This window comes from Hyperolius riggenbachi, chromosome 1, assembly GCF_040937935.1.
Source record: "Hyperolius riggenbachi isolate aHypRig1 chromosome 1, aHypRig1.pri, whole genome shotgun sequence".
Classification (NCBI taxonomy): domain Eukaryota; kingdom Metazoa; phylum Chordata; class Amphibia; order Anura; family Hyperoliidae; genus Hyperolius; species Hyperolius riggenbachi.
The window spans coordinates 536537614-536554483 of record NC_090646.1 but is presented as its reverse complement, the minus strand read 5'-3'; the positions used below and the strand labels follow the sequence as shown (position 1 = coordinate 536554483).

Sequence of the window (16870 nt, the reverse complement as noted above, 5' to 3'; positions counted from 1 at the left end):
AAATGGGATACAGTTGGGGACATCAAACTTGGAGAAGGACTTAGGAGTACTCATTGACAACAAGTTAAATAATCGTACTCCATGCCAAGCAGCTGCAGCTAAAGCTAACAAAATTTTGGGGTGCATTAAAAGGGAAATAAAAACTCGAGATGCGAGCATAATATTGCCCCTGTTTAACTCTCTAGTAAGGCCACATCTGGAATATAGAATTCAGTTCTGGGCACCACATTACAAAAAAGATATTGCAGTTTTAGAGCAGGTGCAGAGACGAGCAACAAAATTGATACGTGGGATGGAAGGTCTCACTTATCAAGAAAGGTTAGATAAACTGGGTTTATTTAGTCTAGAGAAAAGACGCCTTAGAGGGGATCTAATTAACATGTATAAATACATCAGAGGGCAATATAATAGCTTGGCGGATGAGCTTTTTGTCCCTAGGCCTCCTCAAAGGACTAGAGGACATGATCTGCGCATGGAGGAAAAACGTTTTAGCCATTTATTTAGGAAAGGGTTCTTTACAGTAAGAGTGATTAAGATGTGGAATGCATTGCCACAGGAAGTCGTTATGGCAAACTCTATACCTGCATTTAAAGGGGGCTTAGATGCTTTCCTTGCGTTGAAAGACATCCATGGCTACAATTACTAGGTAATGCCTAATGATGTTGATCCAGGGATTTTATCTGATTGCCATCTGGAGTCGGGAAGGAATTTTTCCCTTTAGGGGCTAATTGGACCATGCCTTGTAAGGGTTTTTTCGCCTTCCTCTGGATCAACAGGGATATGTGAGGGAGCAAGCTGGTGTTGTACTTTATACTGGTTGAACTCGATGGACGTATGTCTTTTTTCAACCAAAATAACTATGTAATTATATGGGGCTAGCATTGAAACAGGGATTGGAGTTCAATATAGCTGGGTCCCTGGTTTGAATCTCAGCCAGGCCGTTATCTGCATGAAGTTTGTATGTTCTCCCCGTGTCTGCGTAATGTTCCTCCAGGCACTCTGGTTTCCTCCCACATCCCCAAAATATACAGATACCGCAAGTTAAGCTTCCCCCAAAACGTGGCTTTAGACTGATGTCGGGCAGCACGGTGGCGTAATGGTTAGCTCTCTCGCCTTGCAGCGCTGGGTCCCTGGTTCGAATCCCAGCCAGGGCACTATCTGCAAAGAGTTTGTATGTTCTCTCCGTGTCTGTGTGGGTTTCCTCCGGGCACTCCGGTTTCCTCCCACATTCCAAAAACATACAGATAAGTTAATTGGCTCCCCCTAAAAAAAATTGGCCCTAGACTACAGTACTTACACCACATAATATAGACATATGGCAATGGTAGGGATTAGATTGTGAGCTCCTTTGAGGGACAGTTAGTGACAAGATATATATATATATACACACTGTACAGCGCTGCGTAATATGTCGGCGCTATATAAATACTAAATAATAATAATAATGTATACATGACTATGGTAGGTATTGGATTGTGAGCCTCTCTGAGGGACAGTTAGTGACAAGATTATATACTCTGTACAGCGCTGTGGAAGATGTCGGCGCTATATAAATTTTAAGTATTAATAATTAATAGTTCAGAGCTAGACCACATGACTCGTAGATACCTGCAAATATATGCTGATTCCCACGGTGACAGTAAATAGATGAGACTGAGAGAAGTGCTAAAGGTATGTATACCAGTTAGACATACATGCATATTTTCACATTAATCCTTTCCACGCTGACCTTTCTTAGACCTGGTGCACACCAAAAACCGCTAGCAGATCCGCAAAATGCTAGCAGATTTTGAAACGCTTTTTCTTTTTCTGTAGCGTTTCAGCTAGCATTTTGCGGTTTTGTGAAGCGTTTTTGGTGTAGTAGATTTCATGTATTGTTACAGTAAAGCTGTTACTGAACAGCTACTCAGTAAGATTAATATTGTCATCTTAGAAAAATAAGCAGTACGTGTATTCGTGTGCTACAGGTGGAAAATATGAATACATATGGTTTTACTGTTTAACCACTTTGAGACTGGACGGCTATGACTCCCATTAAAGAGGAACTTTAACCAAGGATTGAAATTAATTCTAGTCAGTCCAGTAGCTGATACCCCCCCTTTCCCATGAGAAATCTTTACCTTTTCTCGAAAAGATGAGGGGGGGGGAGGGCTGTATGGCTGATATTGTGGTAAAGGGGGGAGGGCTGTATGGGGGGGGGGGAAGGGCTGTATGGCTGATATTGTGGTAAAGAGGGGAAGACTGTATGGCTGATATTGTGGTAAAACCCCACTTACAGTGTGATATTATGACCATAGCCCTGACAGTTTGCTGTCTCTGAACCTCGTTGGATTGCGGGAAATTATGTATTTTTCCAACTGCCAAGCAAGCGATATCTACCTTTCTGCATAGAACTAACATTCTGTACAAATCACCTGGCAGGACTAAAGCTGCTGCCCCCTGTGGTAAATTTCAGAATGTAAATTGGGGTGAGGAAAGATTTTACAATGGGCAAACATTGACTAAATAATACATATGGATATTGTTAAATATAAGCAATTTTATTATTTTCACTACAGTCTTTAAAGGAAACCTAAACTGAAAAAAAAATTTTCACTTACCTGGGGCTTCTACCAGCCCCATACAGCCATCCTGTGCCCTCGCAGTTACTCATGGCTCTCCCGGTCCCCCGCTGCCAGCTAGTTTCATATGCGTACCTTTTTACGCATTCCTGCTGGTGCAGGGAGGTATCGCAGACATTAACCAGTACATTTTAAAGCGTCACGGGTGCAATGCGTAACATTTTAGGCATTGCACCTGTAACGCGTAAACATGTACGTGTTAATGTCCACGATAGCTTCCTGCACCTGCGGGAATGCGTAAAAAGGTACGCATGGCGGCCGGCCGACTTCCAGTCGGCAAAAACGAAACTAGCTGGCAGCGGAGGACCAGAAGAGCCATGAGTAACTGCGAGGGCACAGGATGGCTGTATGGGGCTGGTAGAAGGTAATTTTTTTTTTTTTTTTTTTTTTTTTTTTTTTTTTTTTTTTTTTTTTTTTTTTCCAGTTTAGGTTTCCTTAAAGACCAGAGCCATCTGTGCCCTTTTAAGACTTGTAGTTGCTGTGATTGATTTACACATCACTGGGTCAGGTTCCGATGAAATGGGCCCTTGCCCAATATATGGAAGCTCTGCTGTTAGCATGATGGCAGCAGAGCGTGCAGGTGCATCGACGCAGGCAGCTTTGGGAATGGCGAGAACGAGCAGACCGTGCAGCGGCAGTGAGTGAATTCTACGCCCTGGCAGGAATAACAGGAGACAAACTGGGTGTAGATTTCAATCACTGCTATCCGGACTCTCACCCTTTTTAGTACCAACCTCAATTTAGCCTAGTTGATATAATTTGAGTGCTCTGTCATTCATAGAAAATTAAGCATCCCATATACCATTGTATTTTAGGTGGTTTGATATTGGATGTGTCGTTTTGGATGATCCAATTCATGGAATACGTTTAGAAACCTTCACACAAGCCACACCTTTGCCTTCGGAATATGTACAGCAGGTGCGTATGCTTTTGTAAAAAATATTTTCTGTAGGGTACCATAAGGATTACTGAAGCCCAGTTCCTGGATTTGCTTTTGTAATGTGGAAAGGGGTAGAAATCTGAAGGTTTTTATTGTTGACTTTGTCCCTATTGGAGAGATTTTTCCCTCACTCAATGTATTTGAGATTCAGTCACGTGAACGGGAATACAGGCATCCTCGTGGCTCCTCACCCGGTCCTGCGGCGGCTCAGTTACCGGCAACTTTGACCTGAAATCGCCCGTGCTATGAGTCATCACGCCGGCTGACGTGAGAGTCCTGTGCTGTTCAGTCTTCAAGAACCACGCATGTGAAGGACTCTCACACCGGCCAGCGCGATGGCACGCACGGGCATCTTCAGGCCAAAGTTGCCAATGAACAGAGCTGCCAGTGGGACCGGGAGAGGGGAGCCAGGAGGCTGCTGGAGACCTCGCAGGCTACGGGGGGCTGGAGGAATCCCCAGGTAAGTTTGGATTGCGGTCTTAGCTTGAGCTCAAGGTCCCCATTAAGCCACCAGCAAGCAATAAAATAATCAAATTTTACTACTTTTTCACCAACGTTTTGGTACTTTTTCAATTGCAAAGTGCTGAAAAGTTATTTTAAAGAAAAGATGAAAAATTATCTCCAAGGAGAAAAAGTGAATTTCCTATAGGCTATGGTCTCTCCTAAGTGCTCTCTGCTTTCCTTCCCCTTCTACTCACAAATAATGTTTATATGTGCAACTGATTATTTTTTAAGTTCACACAATTCATGTGAGCCATGTATCTCAAATGTAGCAATAAAGCAGATGAATTATGAAGCAGCTAACTAACGTGATGCAAACTGGATTTGAACCCCTGAGGTCGTGGTCCTTAAATATACAGTGGAACCTTGGTTGCGAGCATAATTCGTTCCAGAAACATGCTTGTAATCCAAAGCACTCTTATATCAAAGCACATTTTCCTATAAGAATTAATGGAAACCCCGGTGATTCATTCCACAATCCAAAAACAGTTATAAATAGTATAGAATAAAAATGGTAACAAGACTTTCACTATAACTAACAGAATCATTGCCATCCGTTGGCTCGCCCCAATCATTTTTGTGTGTGTAGCTTTAACAAGGAACTTATCCAATCACCGTTACTTTTGAGGATTTCATGGAAAAGTGACTTTGCACAGCCTCTGCACTCAGATTAAAAGATACCCGAAGTGACATGATGAGATAGGCATGTGTATGTACAGTGTCTAACACACAAATAACTATGCTGTGTTCCTTTTTTTTTCTTTCTCTGCCTGAAAGAGTTAAATATCAGGTATGTAAGTGGCTGACTCAGTCCTGACTCAGACAGGAAGTGACTACAGTGTGACCCTCACTGATAAGAAATTCCCCTTTTTACATCTTTCTTGCTCTCAGGAGACATTTTCTGTTAGGAAAGTGTTTAATAGTTGGAATTTCTCATCAGTGAGGGTCGCACTGTAGTCACTTCCTGTCTGTCAGGACTGAGTCAGCCACTTACATACCTGATATTTAACTCTTTCAGGCAGAGAAAGAAAAAAAGGAACATAACATAGTTATTTGTGTGATAGGCACTTTACATACACATTTCTATCTCATCATGTCACTTCAGGTATCCTTTAAAGGGACACTTAAGTCAAACAAAAAAAATGAGTTTTACTCACCTGGGGCTTCCAATGGCCCGCTGCAGCTGTCCGGTGCCCTCGCCATCTCCCTCCGATCCTCCTGGCCCCGCCGGAAGCCACTTCCTGTTTCGGTGACAGGAGCTGACAGGCTGGGGACGCGAGTGATTCTTCGCGTTCCTGGCCACAATAGCGCCATCTATGCTGCTATAGCATATATCATATACCATATAGCAGCATAGAGGGTGCTAATGTGTCTGGGAACGCGAAGAATCACTCGCGTCCCCAGCCTGTCAGCTCCTGTCACCAAAACAGGAAGTGGCTTCCGGCGGGGCCAGGTGGATCGGAGGGAGATGGCGAGGGCACCGGACAGCTGCAGCGGGCTATTGGAAGCCATGGGTGAGTAAAACTCATATTTTTTTGTTTGACTTAAGTGTCCCTTTAAGTACAATCCTGCAGTGCCAAAGGGAGAAGAACTATCGGCTCAGTTGTGATGACATGACACATGCAGTGTTCTCCCCAGAGCCTATTAGCTGGGCGGAGCGCCCACCTGATCTCTGTTCCCACTCGGCTGCTGTGATTGGTTGCTGTCTGCATCATAAATTCTTTCCTCTGAACTGTAGACATGACGGCTTGGAACGCAAGCATCTCCACCCTCCTCCTCAGCTCCTTCCTTCCTATCAGCAGCATGGAAGGGCGGGGAAATATCATCATAGCAGAGAGAGGAACAGGCAGACTGCGGGAACTTTCAGCTGGAGTCCGCACCGAAAAGAAAGTGCGGTTTGATTTGTTATCTTTTGGTGAGTCACTCCTGCTGGCTACTACAGTGGACAGATGCTCTTCTCTTCCTCTCCCTGTCAGAGCAGCATGTACAATGCCCTCTTCCCCAGGTCCGTTGGGTCACAAGAATGTCTGGAGACATCAAAGAAGTGTGGCAGCCGCATATTAACATATCAACATGTTTCTTTATGGCCCATACTCACGGGCAGCAAAAGTTGCCTGTCGCCAGCACACGAGAGGCGTACTCACGCGGACTAGCGACAGTTGCGGCGGAGGTGCGGCGGCGACTGTCACCAGGTGATTGAAACTTTCAATCGCCTGGCGACATCAGCGACGGGCGACAGTTCGGGGTGCGCGCCCGTGCGACGGCCCATACTCACGGGCGACCTGCTGCCGCAACACGCGCGCGCCGCGTGTTGCGGCGACAATTGTAGCCCGTGAGTATGGGCCATTAGTCTGAGCATTCAGTGAGAGAGATAAGTGGTTTTACAGAGGCTGTAAAAGAACCAGGTACAGCCTTCACTCTGCCTCCTGTGTCTCTGCACTTTATCACAAACTGACACATGTTTTGCTAGCTATTAACCCCAAATTGTTCAGTTCCATCACTGTGCTATCCAGCTTTCAATATGGGCAAATTAATGGCAAAAAGTTTAGTTCAGCGGTTTACATCAAGTTTAGCCTTTTTATTTGTCTCAGCAGTTAGTTATTTAGGTTGAGAAAGACATACACCCATTGAGTTCAGACAGAACACTTGTATGTTCACAAATCACTGTGCTTTAAAGAACTGTAGTGAGAGGTATAAGGAGGCTGCCATTTTCATTTCACTTTAAGAAATACCAGTTACCTGGCAGCCTCGCTGAGCCTCTGCCTATAATACTTTTAGCCATAGCCCCTGAACAAGCATGCAGCAGATCAGGTGTTTCTGACATTTTTGTCAGATCTGACAAGATTAGCTGCATGCCTGTTTCTTGTCTGATTCAGACACTACTGCAGCCAAATAGATCAGCAGGGCTGCCATGCAATGTGTATTGGTAGGTGAACAGAGGCGCCAGAAGGATAAAAGTACATAAACATTTTTTAAAAATTGCTGGGAGGAAGTGGTGGACTCGCCTCCGTTAAAGCAGACACCAAGGACTGTAAATATATAGATATACACATTTATTGAAAATACCCCAAAGATGCAACGCGTTTCGCGGGCACAGCCCACTTCTTCGGGCAATAAGCAGGGGATAAACAGCAATTCAGTTATAGCAAGCAGGTGCTCTGCTTGCTATAACTGAATTGCTGTTGTTTATCCCCTGCTTATTGCCTGAAGAAGTGGGCTGTGCCCGCGAAACGCGTTGCATCTTTGGGGTATTTTCAATAAATGTGTGTATCTATATATTTACAGTCCTTGATGTCTGCTTTAACGGAGGCGAGTCCACCACTTCCTCCCAGCAATTTTTTAAAAAAAATTATGTACTTTTATCCTTCTGGCGCCTCTGTTCACCTACCAATATATTTGAGTCCACCCCAGGTGGAGGGGTGATCTACCCCCTTTCTTCCTATCTACAGAGAGTGACTTCTTAATCCTGAGTGAGGACAGGTCTAATCTCCTCACCTGCCTAATGAGTGGTTACCTAGGTGGTAACCCGTGTTTGTGAGTATTACCATCTCACGGTTTCATTTATCCAATCAATTTTGACATACTACACCATCTTGGGCTCTCGATTTCTCTTCAACTTTATGCAATGTGTATTGTTTAAAAGGAAATAAATATGGCAGCCTCCATCTTCTTCTCACTTCAGTTCCCCTTTAAACTAGCATGGCTTTTGCAAAGTCTTCGCTGGAATTCTCACCACTCATGTCGCCTGCCCGTGTGATCAGCTTTAAGTCAGCACTCCTCTGCAACTAGTGTATGTGCAGCAGCAGGAGTAACATACATTGCATGCAGGGATGGTGAATGGTGTCAGGTCATATATGTGATGATGGGGCTATGGCACTAAGGCCCCATTTACACTGAGGTGCTTTTCAGGGAATTCTTGGAGCTTTGCTGAACGCCAGCGAACAGAGAATCACTATGACAAAGTTGCCCTATGGTGGCATTCACATTACAGTTGCGATTTGTATGAAAATCACAAATGCACTGCATACAGCATTTTGGGAGCATTCGCAATGCGATTTTTGTTTCTTGAACACGTTATCGTACCACCCAGTAGCACTCAGTGTGATGCTGACCTCTCCCCAGCCAGTGTGATTCCCCACCCAGTGTGACCCTCACTCTCCTTTCAGCGTTTCCTTACTTTCTGACCCAGCAGCACCCTGCGTAACCTTACTTCCCCACCCGGCTACTTTTTTATGCCACCCGGCTGGAAAATATTTGTGGGGAGAACACTGACATGTATGCTTTTATTTTTGCTTGTATATCAAGACATTGCTTGCATATCAAGTCAACATTTAAAGGATACCACAACCGAATGGTTGTGGTAAAATTGATTGCTGCACTGTGTAGGGGATGATGAGTGCATACCTGCATTTCCTCTCGCCCCCTCCGTCTGCCGCCGTTCATGCTCTATACACTCCGGTGTGCGGCGACTTGCTTGACCTCTGCCCCGGACATACTGCGCCCTGTGTGCGCAGTATGTCCTTCCCCCTTCGCTTCTGGCCGGCGCATAGTGCCAGGCTCAGAAGCACGCTGTCCCCTTTTTGCTGCGTGTGCGCTCCATTACACCGAGCCTCACATGATTAGCATGTGACGCTCGGTGTAATGGAGCGCACACGCAGCAAAAAGGGGACAGCGTGCTTCTGAGCCTGGCACTATGCGCCGGCCAGAAGCGAAGGGGGAAGGACATACTGCGCACACAGGGCGCAGTATGTCCGGGGCAGAGGTCAAGCAAGTCGCCGCACACCGGAGTGTATAGAGCATGAACGGCGGCAGACGGAGGGGGCGGGAGGAAATGCAGGTATGCACTCATCACCCCCTACACAGTGCAGCAATCAATTTTACCACAACCATTCGGTTGTGGTATCCTTTAACACACATTTTTGCTTGTATTGCAAAGCGATTTTAAACCAAGTTGCTCTCATTCCAAGTTTTTACTGTAACTTATATGTATCCACCTGGTTTATACACATTAGATGCTACACACTGTTACATCATGCACAATGGTTGTAGAACTCGAAGAGGGGCACAGACTGGAATGACAAAGGCACAAACATCAGTCTTCAAGGGAAGAACATTGCCTAATTCTTAACCCCCCCCCAAAAAAAAAGTATTTGACTTACCTTGGGCTTCTTCCATCGCCCTGCAGCACTACAGGTCTCCTCCTGGTCTGTTGGAATCAAAAAGGTGTTTGGCTGTGCATGCGCAGTAGCACAGAACTGACCCAATTGGCGCGCTTTCTGAGGGACACTGGAATAGATCGGGAGAAAACTGAGGGACCTGTAAGACTACTGGGCTGGAAGAAGTCCCGGGTAAATAAAATATAACTATTTTCTGTCTTAGGTACACTTAAAGGAGTTATCAGGCTAAATGAAGAAAATAAGCGCTACTTACCCGGGGCTTCCTCCAGCCCCAAGCGCCCAGCATATCCCTTGCCGGAGCTCTGCACTCAGCCATTCGCCGCAGCTCCGTCCTGGTCCCTGGCGATGTCAGACCGACCTCCTGCGCATTCTGCTCCGGTCCACGCGGCAGTGATTGACAGCACCGCTCACGCAGGCACAATACAGGCCGACCTGGAGGCCTGACGTCATTGCCGGGGACCGGGATGGAGCTGCGGCGAACGGCTGCGTGCAGAGCTGCGGCGAGGGACATGCTGGGAGCTTGGAGCTGGAGGAAACCCTGGGTAAGTAGCGCTTATTTTCTTCATTTAGCCTGATCACTCCTTTAAGGCCATGGAGTTGATTCAATTTGTCATGATATGAATTTCATGCAAATTTTGAACAACACATTGGCAGTCTGTCCCATAATAAGAGATTTTTCATGTTTCCACCTACATTTAGATATTCACTTTATCATGCAATGTTTTACGTTTTAATTGAAAGGTGTAACACTGTTACACAATTTTCTGTATGCAATATATCATATTTTTTTGTGATCTATCTTTACAGGCCCAAAATCTTACCCCACAGGACTACAACCTCCGATGGTCTGGCCTGTCAGTGACTGTGGGTGAGGTGCTGGAGAGAAACCTTCCACATGTCAGTAGGACTGATTGGCATGTGGCCTTCACAGGCATGTCCCGTAGGCAGATGATATTCAGTGCAGCCAAAGCCCTCGCGGGGATGTACAAGCAACGACTCCCACCAAGAGTACTTTGAGCAGCAAGCAGAACATGAAGATTTTTTTCTAATACATTTTTGTATATCTCAAAACTAGACCAAACAACGCGGAACAAACAGTAGTTTTCTAGTACAGTAGAAAACACTATAACCTAGCAAAATGCCTTCAGTGGAAATACCAACTTTGCTGTACAATCAAGGTTATTTCATGCAAAGAAATGCAAAAGTGTGTGCAAATGCCAGGTTCTTCTCCATCCCTTCACTTGCAATGTTAGAGTGCCTAGCTTTTATATGACAAGTGTAGGCAGGGCCTGTCAGCACAATGATGTGTGTCATACTATGCCTATGTTTTCATAGGCATTCTCCAAAATCTGAGGATTTATTACATGCATCTGTCAAGCTTTAATATCTGTCTTTCAGTGTATGTGCTATTCAGTTGTGTCCATTAATTTTCATATCAGATAATCCTGCAGCTAGGAAGATATATATTTGGGTTTAACTGCACCTTAGCCTGCATTTTTTTATGTTTAGTACAGTTTATACAGTTTTAGATGTTGTATTGTCTTTACCCTCAGTGTGGAAGTTGTTAAATATAGTCTACTCTACAAAGTCTAGTTTATAGAAAGGCAGTTGTGCTGTTTGCAGAATAAAAGCTAATTATTTTTTACTAAAAATCTCTGCTTTATAAGGGCTAAAGCTGGCCATAGCCAGTGTGTGTGGTAAATCCGGTAAATGATATCTTCCACATATTGATCATTTATCTGTTGCACCGCAAAATATTACACAAGATTTTAGCACAATTTTTGTCTAATATCGATCTCCTCCCCACAGCTGCTAGGTTTGCAGTGCAAAGCTATGCAGAACCCCCATTGTGCACTGCTACGACTGCATGCCCCCACATTTAGCTGGCATTGATTGAGCAAAGAACAAGCCTGCCCCATCAATATTTTGATCCCAATATTACATGTAAATGCCATAGATTTTCATTATATGTATTTGTTTTTATCGAACAACCAATCTACTGAAAGCCCATACTCATCATAATTTTTGGTCATGGGCCAAAGTGCAGAATAAGTATCACGTTTTTGCCTGGTTCTTTGCCCAGCGACAGCAATTCTCCTGGCCATCTGGCTGCTCCTGTACCTGATTTGCCAGTCTTTCCTCCTCCCATGCACTTTACAGTTGCATGTTTTTATTTTTTGGATCCTGAGTTGGGGCATTTACAAAAACAGGTAATGGGATAGCTTTGCAAGTAGCAGGCAGATGTCAGTGTAGGTGATGGAGGAATGGTAAGTGTTGCAGTGCTGCCTCCTATACTCATCAGCAGTTGCAGTGCAGTCCCTAATCTTCTTGAGCTGAGTGGAATGCTTATCAGCATTGTTTCTGTCATAATAAATGAACACCACCAAAGTTGCGGACACACTACAAGGGGCCCTACAAAGGTAAGAGCACACAGTGGGGATAATAGATGGCTGGGACACATTTTAGTGGCATGGAGGAGCTGAGATTTACGTTTGGAATAATTGCAAAGCTTGGGCACACTTGGGTGGGCACTGGAAGCTGCAACATACTGGAATTTTCTGAAACGCTACAGGAGGCACTGCAACTTTGGCACATTAAAAAGCAGCTGCTTTATTGACCAAAAAGTCTGGGAAGAACAGTGAAGTGCAACATGAGAAAATTAACATATTTTCCATTCGGTCTTGAGGGATTGCAGTCATAGCGTGCATATGATCTTAGGACTGAATGTTCTACTCAATTCATGGTTATACATATTAAATACAGCAGTTAAAACTTTTTGGGGGGATAGTCTATCTCATATACCATCGGATAGAATACAGCCCTTTTTTCTAGAGCTTCTCATTATTTTTAAGATTTGATTGCTGCCTACTACTTGTCCTCCTCCATACCTTCCCCCACCCCTTCTCTGTTGGACAGTACGTGTCGGGTAGTAGCTTATAAATACGGCAAAACAATCAATAACAATGGTTTTGGCTAGTAGAGGAGTCTGTATGAGACAAGCCCAGTAGCTTGCCATTGATCCCGTAAGAAGTGATGACAGTTTGTGGTTTTTGATCTTCTGCCTAAAAATTTGAACGGTCCATTGTTGTTGCCACTGGTGACAGTGAACTGCTCAACAAACTTTCACAGTTATATCTCCACGGTTATCCACTGCGACTTCTGTTCAGATATGTTGCAATTTCAGCTATTCATGTTGTTCAATATTCCCTGAAGTTGGGTATTTCTCACAATACAGCGGTTTGGGTGTGTGATGTCACAGAGTTGGAGAACCACTTGTTCCGGAACTGGCCTGAGGCCCAGAAATGCAGCTGGCATTGTTATTAGCTAGAGATGAAATGGCAAGAATTACTTGACTGAATAAAAATACGCTGTGTCCATAGTACTGTGCTCTGGACACAGGCATAAAATGTCTTTGTGGTTATTGTGCCTTCAATCGACACCATTATTTTGCTAACGTACATAAAGGACAACGTATTATGTGTATATAACAAGGAAGACCATGACAATAAACCTAGCCGTGTTTATACTGTTTTGTTCTGAAGACCTACTTTCACATTTAATTTTGCTGTATATATGATTTTTGGAATGTGGTAATATAGTCTTATAACTTTTTTTTTTGTTTTTTGTTTTTTTTACTTTTCTTTATACTGACGACTGCTTATGCTTTTTTTTTTTTCCTCACTACTGTATTTTTTTTTTATTTGCATTCACCTAGTCCTAGTGGAAAACTTTTACTTTTGACTTCAGAGTTTCTCTAGGGTTAGAGTCCCAGCCAGCCTGAGAAAAGTGACTGCTACACTTGGAGCCACTTAGCAGGTCTTGGAACAATTAAATTGCGACTCAGATCCGTTTAAAGAGGAATTGTAACCAAAATAAAAAAAAAATGTAAACATTAATTTATACATTATTTAGTTAGTGTTTGTTCATTATAAAAATATTTCCTCTCCCTGATTTACTTTCTGAAATAAATCAGACTGCGACATCTTCAGTACTGGCAAGTAATCTCTGTGGAATGTTTGTTTACTCAGTTCTAAAGCCTGTACAAAAACATAACTGGTCTCCCAGTATGCTGGGGGGGGGGGGGGGTGTTAATGCCGCATAATAATCTATTTAGGCTAAAGGCGGCCACACACCATACAATCCAATTTTACTGAAATTCGATAAAACTATTGTCCCGAAAGGTCAAAAGCTTGCTTTTTTTTTTTTTTTCCTTTGAGAAGTCAGATCGAAATTCCTGTTTTTATTCGATTAAAAGATCGGAGGTGATGGATTTTTCTGATAAATTTTTATGAAAACTGAATGGCGTATTTTAGATTGGCAATTACTTGATGTACAGACAGTTTTCAATCCTTTTTTTCATAATTGGGGGGGGGGGGAATTGAATGTGTGTGCGTGCGTGCGCGCGTGCGTGCGTGCGTGGTTCATTGGTCAGAATTTTGAAAGGTTAGTCAGTCAGAAAAATTGTTTTCATTTCTTGAATTGAAAAAATATTTAAAAATTTGCGTTTTGTGTATGCCATGTGCTTTGTGTACACAACCAATTTTGATTGCCAATAGTTGGCCAGTTTGACCACCTCCTTGTAGTGTGAGGGACAACAGATTGTGAATACTATGAACAGACTGTGCAGGTTAGCTCTCATACAACTTGAAAGTGGTTAAATTGGCCAATCAAAATTGGATGTGTATGCAATCTAAGCCTCAGTAGGAGGGCGGGCCACATACCAACATATATCTATCAATCGATCTATATAATTATAGCTATAGGAAGTGTTTCTGATGCTGAAACCAGGCTATTTATGCATAATTTATTTAAAGCAAGACCCCATTAATCACCACCGTGCTGTGCGGGCTATGTTTACCTCTCTGTCAGTCTCTTCTCTCCCCCGCCTCCTGCATCGCTCCGGTCCCCGCCCGCGTCCCTTCTCTCCAATCAGCGGGAAGGGACGTGGGCAGGAACCGGAGCGATGCAGGAGGCGGGGGAGTGGCGAGACTGGCATTAGAGAGGTAAACACAGCCCGTGTCGACAGCGTGGCTGTGATTAATGGGGTCTCGATGGGGGGGGGGGTCTAAGAGGGAATCTGACTAGCAACAGAGGCTGGGCTCTATAGGCAGACCCAGTGTCTGTATGGGGATTACGTTCTCAGAGCCCCACCTCGCGTTCTCTTTAAACTTAAAAGTGGGAATCCTGAATACGTAATTTACCACATTCTACTATATGTTGTTGCGGTTCCACTTTAACCACTTCAACTCCAAGGGTTTTCCCCTTAAAAAACCAGAGCAATTTTCACCTGTCAGCGCTCCTTCCATGCATTCACCTATAACTTTGTTACTACTTATCACAACAAAATAATCTATATCTTGTTTTTTTCGCCACCAATTAGGCTTTCTTTGGGGGGAACTTTTTGCTAAGATTTATTTTAGTCTAACTACGTTTTAAAGAGAATTAATAAGGAAAAAAAATGGAAACTTATCTCTGTTTTAGGCCATTATAGTTTTAAAATAATACATGCTACCGTAATTAAAACCCACACATTTTATGTGCCCATTTTTCCCAGTTATTGCAACATTTAACATTTTTCCCTAGTACAATGTATGACGCCAATATTTTATTTGAAAATATAAGGGAATTTTTTTCAGTTTTGCGACCATCACTAATTACAATCCCATAATTTAAACAAGTTAAACAGTAACAGTAATATATCTTCTTGACATACATATTAAAGTTCAGTCCCTAAAGTAACTTTTTTTTTTTTTTTTTTACAAAAACATTTTGAGGGAATTATTGGAGTGTGGGAGGTAAGGGGTTAATTTTAAATGTAAAAAAAAACCTTATCATAAAAGTTTGTAAATATAATTTTACTATTTGGCCACAAGATGTCCTCACGCATAACTTCCCTATGCGTAGTATTACTACGCAAACAGAAAGTTATGCGTGGATGAGTAAGTATCAGGTTTTTGTGAATGACAGCGCCACTTCTTTGATGGCCACAGCCATTCACCCGGGGACTTAGATCAATGAATAGGCATTGATCTGTCTAGCAATCAGCGGCAGTAACTAGCACATTATTTGCACTTTTTTATTGATCTATGGGTAAAGTGTATTTGTTTTTGTGTGCAGACAGCCCATAAACCCCATCTTTCTGCCTGAATGTGTTCTCTGCATCTGCTATTATCCACAGAAGTACTGACAAGAAAACGGGAGCAAGCGTGCATCTTCTGTCCCACAGATTTATTGTAGCAATGCGACAATATGAACACAGGGCAGCATCAAACACTCAAATGCATGGCAAGTGCAATAGCGTTGTAACTCCAAACATAGCTTACATGTCCAGAAACAGCAAGGTTGAGGGTGCAGGAGGTGGGTGGTAGGCACTAAGGTGGTGGAGCGTGACCAAGCATCAGGTGTGAAACGGCCGTCGCTCCCCACCTTAGTGCCCACCTCCTGCACTCTCGACCTTGCTGTTTCTGGACATGTAAGCTATGTTTGGAGTTACACCGCTATTGCACTTGCCATGCATTTGAGGGTTTGATGCTGTTCTGTGTTCATATTGTCACACTTCTACAATAAATCTGTGGGATGGAAGGTGCACGCTTGCTCCCCTGTTTTCTTGGCAGTAAGTCTGTTTGAACTATTTTTAATTTGATACGGAGTACACGTCCAAGTGGCAGTGGATGCAGCATACAGTGGTGCATGGTCAAGGATTATATACTCCTGTGTGATCCACCCAGCTCACCTCAAAACAGTAGGAAGTGCCACACACATCTGGTTTTTTTTTTTTTTTTTGCTTATGGGACATTTTTGCCTATCCACAGAAGACCTGAATGCTCCCTTCTGACAGTTTTTTGTTTAAACACACTGAGTAATTACTGTTTTTAGATGCACATCAAAAGTAATCAAGATGTAAATCATTTGTTTATCCATTCAACATATAGATATGAATGCACTCTTTTCAGCCTAGTGATGCTTCCCTTTAAAAGGCTTGTTTCCAAGTGATGGTCAATGAGATGCAAAGAATTTTGAGTTGATGCAGGATTATGCAAATTTGGTATGCAAATGTATGCTGCTTGACAATGGACCAATCAAATTTTACCTCAGCAGGATTTCAAGCTGCATACATTTGCACACAATGTTTGCATAATACTGCATCAACTCAAAATGATTTGCATTTCATTGACAATCTCTATTGAACTGCTACGGTATGTGCACTAGAAACTTGTGTTAAAACATACAGGCCGTACTTTGACCAAGTCTCATCTAAAAACTGTTAACATATTTTGGAGAAAATATTGTTCGTTCACAATAAATATTATGGTCAAGTCCTTCATAGATATTGTGTAAGAGTTGTGTTTTTGTACTATTTTTCACAAGTAAAATGGGCATTTCATGGCTCGTTCACACTAAAAGTGTTTTTTTGCCCTTTTTTCAAGCGCAGACTATTTAAAATTGCCCCCAAAACACTTGTGCAATCAATCTCTATGAAAAAAGGTTCATATCAGTGCAGTTTGTGCTCTGTGCGTTCAGCAAAGCTGTGTCTGTACCATTTTGGGGGCGATTTTGCTATATTGAAAGGAATAGGAAGAGCGCTAAACGCTTACAAAACCACTTTGTGGGGAGATTGCATTTTAAAGACT

General features: G+C 43.1%; 1 protein-coding gene across 3 annotated transcripts in view; it reads left to right on the top strand.

Moving 5' to 3' along the window:
- PRRC1 (proline rich coiled-coil 1) overlaps window positions 1-12765 on the top strand; it is a 49980-nt gene extending 37215 nt beyond the window's left edge. For all 3 annotated transcript variants that reach the window (XM_068246736.1, XM_068246742.1, XM_068246729.1), the window contains 2 exons: window positions 3437-3539; window positions 10047-12765. In XM_068246736.1, the coding sequence (XP_068102837.1) occupies window positions 3437-3539; window positions 10047-10256 (313 nt within the window). In that variant the 3' untranslated portion in view covers window positions 10257-12765. The remainder of the gene's footprint in view (window positions 1-3436; window positions 3540-10046) is intronic.
- The last annotated feature ends 4105 nt before the right edge of the window (window positions 12766-16870 follow it).